Source organism: Anopheles aquasalis, chromosome 2, assembly GCF_943734665.1.
Source record: "Anopheles aquasalis chromosome 2, idAnoAquaMG_Q_19, whole genome shotgun sequence".
Lineage (NCBI taxonomy): Eukaryota > Metazoa > Arthropoda > Insecta > Diptera > Culicidae > Anopheles > Anopheles aquasalis.
In genome coordinates, this window is record NC_064877.1 from 29,010,141 (window position 1) to 29,027,500 (window position 17,360).

Below are 17,360 nucleotides of genomic sequence, written 5' to 3' on the forward strand. Positions count from 1 at the left end.
CAGGAATTGGATCGACGGGATGGAGTGAAAGGAAGCGAAGAGGTGAGGAAAGTTCCGATGGAAAACAAAACAAAATACCCGGGAAATTTATGCGAACCCAATGCCTTTTTTGAGGATAGAGAACGCATTCTGCCGGTCTGCCGTCTGCCGTCGGTTCTGCTTCTTTTGTTTGCCAAGCTCTTCTTCCGTTAAGGCACTTCCGTTCCGCTTGGAAGCCTTTTCTTGTCCCTTGACCAGTCACCACCACCACCACCACCACCACCGGCGGGATCTTCCTTTCCATTGGTTTGGGCCCCTTGTCGGGGCTTATTATCAAACACGGTGACGGTGGTGGTGTCGGCAAGTAATAAATCAAATATTTTCACTTGATTTTGCTCCCTCCTTTCAGTCCCTTCCGGGCGCGATGTGGAAGAGAAGGGAGAGGTAGAGGAGAGAGTGAAGTGTTCTCGAAATATGATATCGACGGTGAGCGAGCGGAATCGGATCGATCCGGGCGTTCTGGAAAAGGATTCACACTAATTCCGTATCACTTCCTGTAGCTTCGATTTGGAGTTCACGGATGGATCTGGTGAGACGTGGCGTGGCTAACCAAAGGCAGCGGCAGACCGGTGAGAGAATGGATCTCAATTTAATCCCACGTGCATTGGCTCGCACTCGGCTAGCTAGGTCGCTGGTATCGGTAATTGCGTCGAGATGTGTGGAATGTGTGGCTCTTGGACGGAATTTATGATAATGTTCCTCTTCCTTCTCCTCCTTTTGAATGCTTATTGCTGCATTGCTTCACATTCCCTTGGAGCCGATACGCTAAGCTTGCACTGAGCGGCGCTTTCTTTCGCTTTAATCGGATTGCAGGTAGTAATCCCACCGATCGATTGGCAGGCGATGAGGTATTTGCGGAATTACGAGTGGAGCTATGGAATCAGCTTCGTAAATTTGAGTATTTTTTTCCTTTTTTTCTGCTTCGCAAGGTGCACCGAGGGTACATGTGGACCCGTGATAAGAAGGTAGAGGATTTCATATAGTCATGCTTTCCAATAAACCATCATGGATATTAATTAAAACTGTAGATGCAACTGCATTTTAGGTAGGGCCGAATATTGAAAAATCGATTGATGTATTGAGCGGTTAGGGTGATTGGAGGAATGAATTATGCTTACACAATTCTTTGCTTTCGTTGGATTTTAATTATTCCTGTTCATAAATCCGTAGGAATGTCGAACGGAATTGCTGGAATTCGTTTGTTTTCGTCGAAATCTTGAAATCGTCGTAAACTCGATCTACATTCTTTTCAAAATCGTACATTGAATTGCAGCTTGCTACTGACTGACGGACCTTTTCAGAGCTGTGAGTGCATTGAACTCGGTCTTTCGTAATCAGTAATTGGAAGCCAAAGCTCTATGCTCACCAACAACTTGGTGGATGCATAACCGAGCAACTGGCTTCAAATACATTTAACTGTACGTCGTTCTCCGTCATGCCATAAACTCGATACTCGCAAACAAATGTAGCCGCAGAGTATGGAAGCCACACTACAACATACGGTTTTACCCTTACGGTGTGTGTCAGCCTTGGGTCAAAAAACTTTTGACGCTATCGAACGGTCCCAAAAAAGTGTTCTACTCACAAGGCTGCCCAACTTTTCCATTCCATGCCAAGCTGATCCGCATTCTGAAGTCGACCTTGCCCACCGTTAGTATCGTCTTTCGGCGTGAACCTCAGATTTCTACCAGAAGGTTGGAGTTCACAGCAACGAAGTGAATACCCGAGGGCCCGAGAATTGCCGGAAGTGGTCTGTTTTGGTGCCTTTCGAGGTGCAACTTTTCCAATCGTGCTGTAGCAACTGCGATTCTGTAACCGTTTTCCTGGAGAAGCGTTTTACTTTCTGTCTAACATACGCTTCGGTTAGGTAGCGCAAAAGGAGACCTCGCCTTAATTACTGTCGAACCAAAACTGTGTTTGGTGAGGAAGAAGCCACGTCATGCCTCTCGGCACACGAAAGCGTCGATTCAGAAGTTCTAAACCTAGCGCACCGGTGCATTGACAGGATCTCGCATCTCGCTTCAAATAACGCGCATTCCAAGAAGAACGTTTTGTGGACAAACTTTTCAGGATGTGTTCACCATTTCATGTAATGCCATTGCGCGATGTACCGAACTAGTTCGAATGACTTCAAAACGATTAAAACGATGCAGCCGCCAACTCCCGTTCTGCAACGATAAGCATCGAGAACTCGAGGACGCAGGAAGTTCAAAAATAGAATCCTGCGCTCCGAGAATCGAATCGAATATGGTTCTTCCGCTAAAGACCTGGCCCATCCTTCTACCTTCCACCCTGCCACGAGTTCACGCTGGTTCCAAGGCGACAGCAAAGCAACGTGCGAGCGAAAAAGGGGTGAGCGAAGCTGTCCGTTTAATATTTATCGATGGTTTTAATTGCCCGACCAGCCCGGCGACCGGCAGCAGAAAGCTTTATGAGTTTGTCGATTAAGCCTCGGCAAACCATCGTTTGGTTTATTTCTTCGCCATGCAAATGAGTTTACCGGAATTTATCGTCGTCCCAATGGCCTTGCCGTGGGAGCACGAGCACGAGCCAGGGGCCCGAGCCCCTTCGGGATCCTGGATGAAAAAGTTGAGTAAGCAGACAGAGGAGCTGTCTGCTGCGTCGTGCGTGGTGCAGTGCAGTGCACTGTGGCATCACTATCGGAAGTATCATCGTTCGTAAGCTAGCTCGGCAACTTTTCCTTCCAGTTAATGCCTGTATGTGCCGGTGCTCCGGTCGGTGTCGGCCGGATTTTGATACGGTACAGTGGTGCGCCCTGGTGAGCGCTGCCGTGATTCATGGTGTGGCCCACCAACCGACCGACCGACCGACGATTTGTTTTCAACGCCACGTAATCGCTCGTAAGCCGTGGTCCGTCGTGGAGTAGGAGGAGGAGGTTGAGATTAAATCACCGTTTCTTTAGCCTCAACGCTTTCGAGTGGCTTAGCCCGGGTATGCCGGGAGCTGTGTCAAAGCAAACGCCATTAACTGGCAGGCAAATAATGCGTTTGGTGTTCCTCTACCGTGACAGTTGTTGTAGTAAACCAACTCGCTCACTAATGATGGTAAACTAAAGAGCTACAAATTGTTTAACAGGTACTAGCCAGCGTTTATTCGCTAGTTCGCTTAGCTGCTCGTAAAGTTCCATCAATAGAGAGCAACATCGCGATGCTTCCGTTGCGAAAACCGAACCTCTCTATTCAACCGGCCCATGCTCATCAACTAATGGGGTATTAGCATTGGATAACAATATCATTAGACAACGATTACGCTCCACTCCACGGACTCCACTTGTGAACCATCACCATGATACGGCCACATTATTATCTGGCTCATTCAGTAGTCATTCGGCAGCGTCATCGCGTCATCGTATCCTGCCTGTTTTGATCAAGTCACGACAAAAGGGGGGGGGGGGGAGGGGGGGTGTTTTAGGAATCTGGTGGAAGGGAAGGGATGGCTGCACATTACACAGTTCACAAACATTATTTTCCATCGGATAATCCTACCCATCATCATCATCATCATCACCATCAGGCCAATCCAATGTTCGACACAAACATTGGTGTGCGCGCATTTCAGGGTTTGAAGGGAAATGAACGCTCCCAATTGGAGATTGAACTGTGCAAAGTCTCCAGCAAACCATCGTGCATCCTTTGAATGTAAACGGTTCTTCTAAAGGGGGAGAGTTGAATGTCGATTTGCTTAGTTTGAGGGTGTGTTGCGCCCAGCATTCCGTACCGGATGTGATGAACAGATGAAACCTGCTGCTAAGTGATGGCTACAGATCGGTATTTCAACGTGCTGTCGCATTATCGTTGCAGCATCGCGCGCTTATCGGCAGTCATGGCTTAGTAGAATCTGGTTGCATCCCAAACCTCATCGCCCGACCACAATCACGGTCATCACGAGGAGCATCAGTTTGTTTCACGAAACACAATGCCAAACATCAACTCTGCATCTTCACATCGGTGGCGCTGGTTCGCTGGCACTCTTTGCTCGAAGATGCTTCACGTCTGCATTGCACTGCTGCACTCTTCCAGGTTTGGATTCCTTGGTATCCGTCCGGCAGGTTTGAGCTACGAGTTCCTACGAGAGTTGCGCATTGCGCTTGATTCGGGACGAGGATCCTGGGACGTGCACCAGCGCCAACAAAGCGCCAAAACCAAACAAAGCGAGCAGCGAAATCGAATCGCCAATACCATTACGAAAGGGACAACCTATTTACCGTGTTCCTGGCGAGGAAGAATTACATTTGCTCTACCGGCAGTCAGGTTACGATGTCGAAAAGCAATGTGGCCGCTCGCTCGTTCAGCAATTCGCAATTTGCCCTCGGTACTAAACTAATGAATTAAGGTAACGGAGGAACGCGGTGTAGGGGTGCCGGCTCGAGTGAGGGTAAATTATTGCCTGGCTTCCGTTTAGTTAAAACCGGACGTACGTCGCAGCGAACCTCGATTCGATTGCTGGTTCGTTCCGTTCCGTGCATTTAATTGTCGACCCATTCTCGGGTGCCAAACAATCCGGAGGCACCGGAGCCAGCTGCCCAGTGGCCAGTATTCTGCCACCAAAAACGGGACCAGAGGGCCAGCGCAGTTGCCCAAATGTTTGCTCACAGTGTGCACACATATACTATGCTAGTGACTGTCATTGCAATGTTGATGTTGCCGATTGTTTGTTTTAAAGTTGGAAAATATTGACCTCCGACGATGCTTGCTGCATGCCAATGGCTGCCAGTAGCTTACCGGGTGGGGATGGAAGGGAAAATGTGATTCTAAAGTTTGGCCTTTTTGCACTGGCACTGACACTGGGCACCGTGGGCACCGTGATCGAGCTCGTGATATTATGCGGAGCGGTGCAAGTGGATGGACCGGCGATGAAGTCATTTTGTGGAGCAAAACCATGAAACGCTGAGTGTTTTCTCTCTATTTTCATCCAACGAATACAGTTTCAAACATCATCATCATCATCATCATCATTAGCCAAGCCAGTCCAGTCGAGGGTCTCGATGATGCACGCATCGCTGATAAAAGGGGTTCAATGCAATCGATGCTGTAGCTACTAATGCGATGGGATTAAAACGCCATCAATATCAGTAATGTGTGCTGCTCCAATAGATTAACAAACACACATACAAATACGCTAGCACTACTAATGCTCTCCGGGAGCTACGTTATTCCATTTTACGCACAATTAGTTGGAACGAGAACGAGCCGTGTCTGCCTCGGCAATCACTTCATCGAAGCTCTGAACCTACTTCAATCAACGAAGATGCATTTATTGGCGCCACGGCCTAGCTCGGAAGCGTGCCACATTCAATGAGGTGTATCACTGAAATGCGATGCGTGTCATATGATTGAATTGGATTTTCACGAGCGATAAATGCAGAATGCGCTCTGCGAATCGGTTTGATGTGGTCCCGTGTCTCCAGGAGTGCTTATGTTGAGTTATTTTTAATCACCGGTCAAACATTTTTGTTACTGCGTCGAAATTGAACCTTTTGCCGCGATTTCACGAACCCATTTTACCGATTTGCAACCTCCGTAGCTCAGCAACAAATGGTTGACTTCATCACATCGCAACTTAATTATGATTTATGCTTTCCTTCATAAAGCTAAAAGGTATCACAGTTTGCAATCAGTGCCGCTTGTGACCAATTTCGTAACGAAGCTGTTCGCTTCGCAGGCACCACCTTCCCCGAATGAGCGCATCTTGTTTTCGTAGCAAAAGCAACATTGAAATCAACTCGAAATGTTCGCCCCATGGGTGGCACACAGGCAAAGCGGTCATGGCCATGGCTGGTGATTCCGAGAACCGGGCCAGCAACCTCTTTCCGTGACCAACCTCACCGGTGCCCGATGCACAGAAACAGATTTTACGATGCGGTCAAGGCGTTAGGGGAATTAAAATAATTTAGAAATTGCAACCGAAAGCCACGAGATACTCGGGAGGGTGGGCACCCCAGGGGAGGGGGGGGGGGGGGTGAGGTGGCCAGTGTTTCTGGTGTGCTGCACGGATTGCAAACGAGATGCACCAGATGCCAACCGACCAGCAATCGTTATGGTCTGTGCCCGGTAGTGAACTCGATGGGAAAGTTTGGATGCCAGAAACCATGGGGACCACCACTCCGATCCGGTGGGTCAGCGTCCCCAAGGGTACTTACCGATTACATTCAGATGCACGAAGTGGCTCATGTGGGGCGTCGTCGAGATTTGGCACTCGTAGATGCCCGAGTCGCGGTGCTGCGGATATTTGATCTGCAGACTCCAGTCTTCCGTGTGCGGATGATGTATCGCCCGGAACCGCTGATCGGAGGTGTACGTGTAGCGACCGACCGTCAGCAGATGGATGTCCCGGTGGCGCACCCACGACACCTGCAGCAACATCTGTGAATGATGGAGAGAGGAAGAGAAAGAGAGAGCCATGGTCAGAGGATGCAATTTAGGTGAAAGAACTCGAAAACAAAACCAACACCATTACGGTGACTGCTGGTTGGTGGCCTGGCATAACCAGGGACACGCCGTTAGGGGATCAGATTTATGCACGTTACATGCCAACCCTCCATGAAGCGAAGACGACTCAACCAAGCACCGAGAGCCCCGTTTGCCGGTCTGGACCAGATCGACCTTTGGTTGGATGTTTGTTTTTCACTAGCAACGTGTTCGTGTGTTTGTATGTGTGTGGCATTCTAACAGACGCTGCGTGCATACGAAACGTGATCGCTTTGCGGAAATTGTTTTCGCAACTCCCTGTCTCGATGAGGAACAACGAATGGGGGGTGGGGGTGGTCTCTAGGGTGGCATCGTGTCGCTTTGCATTCTTGTTCCGGGAACCCGAGTTCGAGTCGGTCGAGTTCAATTAAGTCGTATTAGTTTCTCTTTTTGTACGAGGAACGGTGAAGATTGATGGCCATGACCGGGTAGCCAGGTATCGCTACATCAATCGAAATGATATTTTGATTTTTCTAACCAAGTTCCTTCATGGCAGCGAGATATTTATCGCAAGCTAATGTTCATAATGAGCAAATCTATTAAAATTCTCACCGAAAAATCATTGTCTTGTTGACGATACACGGCGGATGGGCCAGAGTTTTCATTATTCGACAGCTAATTAGACAGTTCCTTGACAGATCTCTGTGTGCTTTCAACATTTTTCTTCCCTAAACATGTGAAAGATCGATCAGCACGGGTTTGTATGGAGTTTTGATAGTTTACAATCTACCACAAAAAATTTATTGCTGTCCCCGCAATCATTTAAGAGCTATTCTGCACAAAAGCTGAAGGAGTTTAAAACCACGAGACATCTCATCCTGCCATCTGATGCGATTAATGACCACTTCAATGACATCTCAAATTCCCGTCAAAAGAATAAATCATCACAGAAGCATCCCTGAAAATGACGCAATTTAATACTTTCGACGTATTAATCCGTTGGAATTTGCTTTGTAGCAGTCGGATGGCCACAAGTGCCCATAATGCTCTCGGTCATGCCCATCGATCAACCTTGCTGCCTTGACCGGTGCGACAGTGTGGAAAGATTGTCCGGCAAGGGACCGCACTGTTGGGGACAATTTGTGTTGCAGTGCAACAGGCAGCAAATCGACGTAGTTTATCATCTTAATAGCCAACCACGACGCCCTTGGCCGGCATCACGATGCATCTTGCCTGGATGACCCGTCCGGGCGGGGGACGGGGGAGTGGTACTGGCCCATTGCCCCATCGATCCGGCAAGCTAGCAAAAGACGTAAAGATTATGTAGCCCTCAAATGGAACGTTCGGGCTCGGGCTACCCCAGCATTCCCCGATCCTGTTCGTGATACTTGGACGTCTTGGTCGGCGCATCGGTTCTCGGGTTGTGGTTTCGTTTGCGGAACTGGATCCTCAGACAGATAGCACCGCTGCAGCTGAAGGGTTCGAAAGATGGAATGTTTTATTTCTCTGCATGACTGTCTGCCTGACTGCCTGTGATTGTGTATGTGAGTGCCGGCGTCTGAGGACACAATTGGTCCATTGCACAATTTGTGCCTCACCACGCCGTTAGCCAATAAGATGCGACCTCTCTGTTCTTTGCCGATTTTCCTGACTTTTCGCAGGGACATTCTTTGGAAAGGGGAGAGTCCTCGGTTACAGCAACTCGACACACTCGGTGCCCCGGAGCAGAATCAATATTTGCCGCTCGAGAGCATTATGTCTGCATGGGACAATTCTTCCATTTCATCGGTTACGGTGCTGTGCTGCTGTCGCTGCTTGTGCTCTCAGTTGCAGTTGCTGACCAACCGTTGTGCTCCGAGACGCTGGAGTGGAAATAGCTTACATCAATACATCAGCAGCAAACCCATGTGCCATGTCATGAATAATGAAATCAATTAGTTTTCCAACCAACTGCCATCTTACAGCACCCGGGCACCGATCGACAGCAAAGAAGCACAACGGGCCTGCAGCTGAGACATCTGCAGCATGTCCATTGTTCCCTTTTTTGGGACGATTTATTGAATGTCAGCAAAAGGGCTCGGAGGAAACCGGTGGACCGCATCGTACCGCCGGTACGCGTGAAAAGTTGCAACATCTCGCCGAATGGTTTCTCCCCGACCGGATCGATGATCACTGTCCGGCCATCGATTACAACCGATTGATTGGTCGATATTTGCTCAGGCAGTCGAGCAGGCTTTGGAGAAACCGAGTGTTTAATGAGGTTTGAATTTTCATCAATTATAAATCGATTGCCGTCAGGACAGAGCTGGCGGCACTTGAGTTGATTGGCTTTTGTCTCTGTATCTGCCTGGTTGTTGTGGGCCTTAACCGCAAACAAAACCCCAACCCGCAGCCCGTTCGAACGTTCTGGTTCGCTTCTTGCGATCGTAGGCCTTGCATCAGGTGGCGTGGTGTTCACATTGGAAAATGTGAAGAATTCCGATTAAGTGCTCGAAGTGCTCTTCGGGTTATTTAATTCGATTCCGATGGCGTTGAAAACACCAGTAACTAGGCGCCTCCATTCTGTAGCAGCATGGGAATGGAGGCGCCTAGCCTCGGTTCTCAACCGGGCCGGGTTGATTAAACATTCCATTTGTCTTTTTCAAGCACCACAAGGTGCCGACCTTCCCTTCGGTGAGGTGATAATTTATTAGCAGGTCCACTGGTCGGTCGTTCTGTGGTGCAGTGTTCGACCGACCGGTCCTCCCTCCACCCCGCCCGGACCACAAAGGAACATAGTTCAGCACTTAAGCGAAAGATTAGACCATCACAAATCACGTGGTCACGAATGGGTCTGGGGGCGCGACAGTCAGTTTGGCGAGACGCATGCTCGAGCATGGAAGCACCCCAATTACCCTGTGGTGCGTGTGCTGCGGCGTCGCCGTGGAGCATCGTGGAGCGTTGAGGCAGCATAGTAAAGCACGGGAAGCGTGGGTTCATTGGTCACGTATCACGCGATACTGGTGCGAAAGCATTAATTGACTCGTTCACATTCAGATCCTTTCATGCTATAAAAGTGTTTCGACCGCGAAGTAGCAAGGAAAACAATAGCATTTTTATAGCTTTAATAGTTATCTCGAATTTTTAGGTCAAGTTATCTCTAATTTTTGAGTCAGATAGTATGAATCCCAATTGGTCTTCTTATCACTTCATCAATACTTAGCTACTTTTAATAACTCGCATAAATTTATTGCAACTTCTCCTTTGCAGCATGAGCTTCCGTTGGCATCAACCCCATCCGTGTGGTGTCCACTCCATTCTATTGTTCCTTCCCTGCGTGATCCCTCAGTGAGTCAGTCATCCCGAGTCAAACCGTTCGCAACCGACGAATGAACTTTTCATTTCCGGCTCCCCGGGACAGGACAGGATACAATCCGTACCGTAAAGTGGAGCAATTTTTCCGTTCCCTCAGCCGAGGGCCAGCAGCCAATCAAGGTAACGGTGCTTTAGCGTGGAAATTGCTGTCCACCGCACGAGCACGAGTTCGTGCGATGTTCCGCACCAACACTGAACATGTCGGCCACGCCACGTTCGCTGACGAAATGGATGCTCGGCTACCAGTAGCAGTGTACGCTGCTATCATGGCCGCATGTATAGCCTCTCGGATATGTATAGCTTCCCGGCGGACATGTATAGCTTCCCGGTGGACGCTCGCTTCCACTCATCACGTGCGGATGCGGAACAAAATGGTGGAAAAAAAGGGAAATTCCCAAACCCATTGTAGCCACACGGACACACACATGCAAACACGCACCGAGCCAAAGGTCTACGCAGAGTCTACAAAACAAAGCGAAAAGCGGAGAGAGAGAGAAGAAAAAAAATGCTCCGAAATAAAATATATTTATTGCCTGCATGCAGCAGGAATAAATTATCTATGAATGTTTTTTTGTTGTTGTTGTTGTTGGTTCTTTTGCTTTCTTTACTGCTCTTCACTCCCCACCGCACCTCCTCTGAAATGACCTCCCCCGGGAAGAGGCCAATGTTATGCAAAGTGGTTGCGAGCGACAGTGAAAGCGAGTGAAGCCAGAAAGGAAAACAACACAAAACGGGCAAAAAGGGATGCCGGCACGGCCATTCGAAGCCCCCTTGCCCTTCCCCCTTTTTGCAGGAATGGTCGATTGGATCGTGCTCGTGGAGCGTGGGCCCGGGGAGGGGTACTGAGAGGTGTGGGCTGGATCGACTGGAGGACAACGCTCGGTAGAATGTCCTCCATCGTGCCGCTCGCTTCGATGTCGATGTTCGGTTGCTGAGTAAACGTAGACCTATTAACATCCGGTTCGAGCGAAAAGTGAATTTGAGTATTTGCTTCGCTCTGTTTAGCATCCAGTGCAGAGGCACCATCATCCCCCGAACATCATCATCATCAGCATCATGTTGGATGTCCTCGAGAGGGGGAACCCCGCCACGCGAGTAACGAGAGCGGAATGGAATGGAATGAGTTGTTCATCATCTTCTTCAAAAGCAAACAGTTCCGTCGTCCGGCGGTGGCTTGAAACTCGTCGTTAAATCCTCCTGCCAGTCGTTATCCGATCCTCCCTTGCATGGAGTGGCCAGCAGTGGTAGCCATGTTGCAGTTGTAATGAAAATATGAAACAGATGCGCATCTGATTATGCTGTGATGTTATTGAACGAGATGTTGTATCCACCGTTGCAGCCACCACTCGTATTCTCGTTTGGCATTGTCGGGAGTGTGTTACGTACGCCCGTCGAACGTCATTTGATGCTGATGTGAGGATCGTAAAGAATGTTAAATTACGTTTCAACTCCCGGGGCGTTTCGCTCTATTGTAACTGCAGTTGTTGGCTGTGTTTAATGCTGCGTTGTGTGGTTGTTTTGGTTGCATGTTGGATAGAGCCATTTTTCAACGAAATAAAAGAAGAATTATGCCCGGGGAGCGTACCACTTCAAAGCCAATTTAATCGGAATGGATGAGTATCATTGAAGCAGAACCATCAGCAGGAAGCAATATAAAAAGAGTGTTAACATGCACACTTGTATTGCATTACACTGCTTTATGTTAAACTAGGGCTAGTAGCTTTAGAACACGAATTTGCTTTAATTTGTAACCATCAACCATCATTGCAATGACGGACTTTAGTTTCCACACTGTCCACCCTCCAAGAGTTAGCCACCAGAAGAAGCTTATAACTTATCGTGTGAGCCTTATGTAAACTGATTTACGATGCAATTTTCGTCGTCCAACGTTCCGTCCCTTCCGCTAATCCACGAATAGCACTCCGAACAGCACGACAAAAGCGTAACTTAAGAAGATGAAGCACATAAGACGGTGACTGGGATTACGAGACGAGACACGAGAGATGAGAGTTTGAGTCGCGTCGATGCTCGCCCTCCCGGCTTGATGCACTGCCACATGCCCGGCTGAGCGATTATCATTAGCCGCTGCTATCGTTTGCGCACACTTTGCACATTTGGCTCATAAATAAAGTGCATGTATCATGTAGTAAACCTCCCAAGTCCCTCCTCGTACCATTGTCTTCCGGATGAGTCGCCGGCGTCTGTAGTTCACGTCGAGTGCGAAACGTTCGTACGGACATGGGAAGCATGGAAGGACCTCGTCTCGGAGGCAGAGAGTGCCTGAATAATGCATGAGACAACATAATCGAATATATTGATTGTCTTTTGGTGCAAAAACCAGCAACCAGCAACCACCGCAGTGGTGAGAGCACCGAAGCCGTAGAAGAAGCGACGAGAAGGCATCCATTTTAACCTCAACAGCCGAGGAACGTCGTGTCGTTTTTCTGAGGGGGGGATGATGGTTTTGTGGTTCAGTGGCCCCTTTTCCTCCCTCTCTCAAGCTCAAGGCCGAGCCGAGGATAAAACACATGTTTTGGGGGTTTAATTTTGTTGTCAAACAGCGAATGGACGGAAGACGGAGATGAAGGGCGGTTAGGCTTCCACCAACAAAACTCGAACAAGAGCAAGTTCTAAGTTTCGGGAGTTTCAGGAGACGGAGACGCTCAGCATCACTCGCAGGCGTTCCGGCTTATGCACTCCCGGATGGCCAGCCCGCGGTGGCCTCGATGGCGCACAGTGCGATGAATAGCGTACTTAACGAGGTGCTCCCTTCGACGACAAACTCTCCGACGATGACGATGATGGCGATGATGTCGATGATATAGTGCGGTGCAAAGGGGTGTGGGACGAAAACGAAGAAACAAGATAAACGAACTTCTGCCTCGCACACCCGCGCCACCCGGGGTGGTGCTGTGGCCACCCACAGAGTGACATACACTCACACGGACACACCCTCAAAGGGATCGGAGGGGAGTGCCGAACTCCGATAAAAATCAATGAAGTAATCGTCTGTCTCGCTTAATATTAATGGGAATCAGTTTGAGTTTTTTCTATTAAAAAAGTTGCTCCTTTCGTGTTCCAAGTGAGCCCCCGTGTGGCCGGCCTCGGTCGTCTCCGCAATAAAGACGTCTTTCAGGTGCGGCTTGTTCGAGGATGGGCGCCCCTTGCACCTGCCACCACCATCCACGTTTGTTGCCGCATCGGTCGTATAGGGGTTGTGTAATTAAATTTTCACCGCAACACGCCACACCGAGGTTCTCGACCGTCACCTCAGGGCGGGGTGCTAGTAGCGGTGCTTCTTGTTCGTTCGTTTGCTCGTACGTAACGTCATTTAACGCCGACAGTGGCCGACAATTTATGGCGATCCCATTGCTCACTGTTTATCACCGGCGGCAGAAGCGGCCATTTTGTGGGGAACAGTTCGTGGCCACATGAGGGTGTAGCAGGGCGAAAACAAACCATGGTGATTCGTAAAGAAAGAGAAAGAACTAACTAACTGCTAATGGACACGTTCTAATTGCACCCGTCGGCTTCAATACACTGCGCGATACTGCGATTATCTTGAAATCACTTGGTTCTACTAATGGGCGCTAGTGCTTTGCGGTAGAAAGGTAGAAAGAATGACTCAAAATCCTCGACTCGACATCGTCTTTCGAGCCGCGTAGCTCACCAGAGAGCTCTCGGCCGCGGATGATTGAACAAATATCAATTTTGGAAAAAGGATGCCGCTTCTTGATTCGCGAGCTTTCGTATCGCCCTCTTTTCTCGCGGGTCCGCTCTGGACGCTCACGGTCGCTTGCTGATGAGTTGATTGAGCGGCTGAATGAAGTGAGAAAATAACTAATCAAGCAAATTGATTGACCACTTTGCAGCGCGGTGTGAGGAGTAGTGCGCCCTACACAATGGCAGGGAACGGCGATGGGAATAAATGAAGTCTCTTCATTCCGATTCTTCGTTCAGTTTATTCGCTTTCGTGCATTTTCTCGGCAGTTGGGGCGGAATGTGTGCAAACGGGAAAAATGGAGTGAATTGTTCGTTAATGTTTGTCTACTATCTTATGCAAATCGATTAACAGGAATGAAAGCTGGAGTAGAAAATGTGTGCAGAGTTTCAACTTAAGACTATTAGCTAATAATACAACGAGTTTGATCGCTGCAGAGCTGAGTGAGAGCAGTAAATTTAAAGGAATGATTATCAAGAGATAGAATCGTTTGAAGAATTATTTGTTATGCCCCAGAGTGTTTTCAAAGATGAAAACTGCACATACTTCACTTAGATAAATGCTTTATCTTCGCTTGTTTTCATAGTTAAAACCGAGAATATTCTTGGAAGTCTTTATGATTGATCACATCCCCATATTTGAGTAATTTCTCCTGTTCCTCTAGGAAGTTTACTAAAACCCCTCAGCGGGAAAGCGTGAATAATTAATTTCAAAGACTGATTTCAGTTTTGCAACAAGGAAAACAAGTTTTCTCGCTTAAGTTACTTATAAGCTGAAACCTACCATCAGCTTCATGTCCAATAATATCCTTCATAATGCATAAACTTTTCGTACAACGCTCCTCTTCTTTCCTGTCTCGATTGAAAAATGTTTTCCTATTTTTTCCGCCGCTTCATACACGCCACCGTGCTGTGAACGTCTCTAGAGACGGCTGGAAGCCTCTTTACTGCTCCGAGCTGCTCATCACTTTTATTGGCTCATACGTCTTTTGAGTAAGAGGATGTTTTGCCCCAAACCTCCCTTACGCTCTCAGACCCAAAAAGAGTGAGGACAAAACTTGCTGGCTCACTTGCTGCTCCTGCTGCTGCTGCTGCTGCTGCTGCTGCTGCTGCTGCTGCTGCTACTTGGCAATGTTTTATTCATGGCCAGTGGCACCAAGTGGCCGCGCCCCAAACCGGAGGGAATGGGATTGAGTGGCAAACATAATAATAATCATAAACGAAAAAAAAATCTCACACCAACAACCTAGGCACGGTTGCATGTGTGTGCTTCATGTTTCCTAGTTTCCCTTTACTACGCTTTGGCCAGTGTTGGCCAGTTGACGTCTGAACCAGTCGGTGGTCGGAGTGCTTCTTTCGAGACTTTCCGGTGAGCGACGAGGTTCAAAAGTGGTTTGTCCATTCGTTGCAAGCGAACAGCGGATTGTACTAACGGTATCGAAACAAAAAAAAAAGATAAGACAGGAGTTTCCCTTTTCGACGTCCGTCAATTTCACTTTCCTCCTGCTGAGTCCTTATGCCGACGGAGCGGAATGTGTTGACGCTGCACGAGTAAGTCACTTAGCTTTATTCCTTTACCGACTTGCCTTCGCAGCGTTCGCAGCATTGAATTCTGCAGACCTGTCATCAACCGGATCCACCTCGCACAATGACACATCTTTTGTGTGGCAAATCGACTCCAAAATATGGCGAATCAAATGACCGATAGAGTGACAAAGGGGGAGCAAAGGGACGAAGCATCCAATGGTCATACAGGTCGACGAATCGAAGGTCGCTGTCAAAACCAGTAATGAACTTTACAACCCCATGACCCTTTATTGGGGCCGAAGACCTGCGTGCGTTATGATTTGGAGACCCTTTTTGGCAAAAAAAACCAATGATTGATTGTGATTTGTTAAATGGATTGTCACATTCTGTGCTCGTGAGGCTAGAGTTCAGATACTGCCCGTGGAAGCGCTAGCACAATGGTCTGGACAACGCTGCCATCAGTTTGAGTAGGATGCTGAATTGAAACGGGAGTAAATAAAGGGTAAATTTCATGAACTCTTCTCGCCTGGTTTTGGTCTTTTTGGTGTCCCAAAGTAGCGAGCATCTGTTCCGGAAAAACATTCCAAATCCGTTCGGTACTAACGCGCTGCTCCGGCTTCGTATTTGCAGTGTAGCAGTTGTGTGGAATAGTCTTGTGACCTGGTTTTGCGCCGTGCCGTCGTACCGTCGTCCCCGGAAGATGTTCATAATTATCCTGCAATCCTGGAAACTTGAAATTGCCCAGAACAAAAACCATCCACAACAGTTGGGCCACGAGTTGGACAAGCGAGACCGTGCCGGGAAGGAAGATGCAGATCCCTTCATCGTAGCATCCCAGCGAGGTATGCGGCCAACTAGCTACTTAGCAACTTCCTGGAAAGTTGCCGGGAGTGAAAATAATAAAGAAAACTTACCCCGAAAACCTTTCACCAAACCAAACCAGTCTGCTAGTGGTGTAAAGGCGGACGACACTCGAGCTAAGAAAGTGTGACCAGCGAAAGCAGCGTAGAAGGTTGGCAAAGAAGGGAGAAAGAAGCAGCACAAGGAAGCAAAATACTGTCACGCTCTTTGGCGGACACTGTGCCCGTGTCCATGGTAGAAGGTCTGGGTGCACACATCCACGCCCCGGGCATGCCACGGGGCCCAAAGACAAAGTTCCAACAATGATGATGGTGTCCAATTCATAGTTCACTTCCTTTTGCCGTCCGGAATTCCTCACGACACCAGAAGCCGTTCCACGCAAAGGACCACACAGGCAGGAGAATGGTTGACGGAGGGGGAAAAAATGGTGGATCGGAAAGTTTTTACCCGGGCAAGGCTGGCGTACGGTCATAATATCCATAGGCCATAGCCTTCCGTTTCCGTCACGACGACGACGGCACGACAGCTGCAGGCATTGCATTGCATCGGAAGGGGCCAATGCGCCCCGGCAGCTTCGACGTAAGGCGTGCCGTTAATTACCGGAAAGCGAAGTGCTGGAATGGGTGCTTGCGCTGCATTCTGCTCCATTCGAGGAGATATTGGATAACAAAAGGCAAACCAACCAACGGTCCTGGGAGAGCTCCAAAAGACCTCAAGGATTTCTGGCCTTTGGTGGAGTAATAGCACTTTGCGCTCTTTGGGTAGGATTTGACGGGATAGATCGTATGTCTGCTGGTTGCATTTCCTGCAGCCAATTCTGCGGAAAACTCTGACGGAAGGCAAATATTGAAACGGAGCATCCGATATCGCAGGAAATGACGCAAAGGTAAAGAACACGTCTTGGCGGACTTAATTTCAAATTCTTCAGCAATTTTGTTGGTAGAGGCACACAAGTTACACAAGATCACGTCGAGGTAGAGCATCTAACTATCATTTTAACTAATGCTTTCTGATAAGCAAATGATCAAACGTGGCACTTTTAGTTGACAATTTTGTTACCTGGAGTGATTACTAAATCGAAAGTTTATCAAAAAAAGACACCTTACCAACTGTACTATATTTTTGCTCAACTGCTGTATGTAAGCTGTGATAAGATTCTTGGTGAGATCTGATCAGCTACTAAAGCACAGTCACCACTGACATCATTTAGATGATACCATGAACCGACGAACCAAGACCTTTTGTATGAAGAATTTGTCCAATTAACCTTCATGTTTTATGCTTTAAATTCGAACTAACCTTGTTGGTCGAAACTACCTCGGTGAATCACCAAAGTCAGAACCTCCAGAGGTCATAAATCGATCGCCAACAACCATACAGACAATATGCTTGGGCTTCCCCTAACGAACGCTCGTTTTCAAATCGAAAAAA

At 48.3% G+C, this 17,360-nt stretch overlaps 1 protein-coding gene across 2 annotated transcripts in view; it reads right to left on the bottom strand.

The window, feature by feature from the left end:
- The window catches only part of LOC126570309 (nuclear pore complex protein DDB_G0274915-like), a 77,214-nt gene that overhangs the window by 12,759 nt on the left and 47,095 nt on the right, over positions 1–17,360 (bottom strand). For both annotated transcript variants that reach the window (XM_050227982.1, XM_050227983.1), the window contains exon 3: positions 6,200–6,422. In XM_050227982.1, the coding sequence (XP_050083939.1) occupies positions 6,200–6,422 (223 nt within the window). The remainder of the gene's footprint in view (positions 1–6,199; positions 6,423–17,360) is intronic.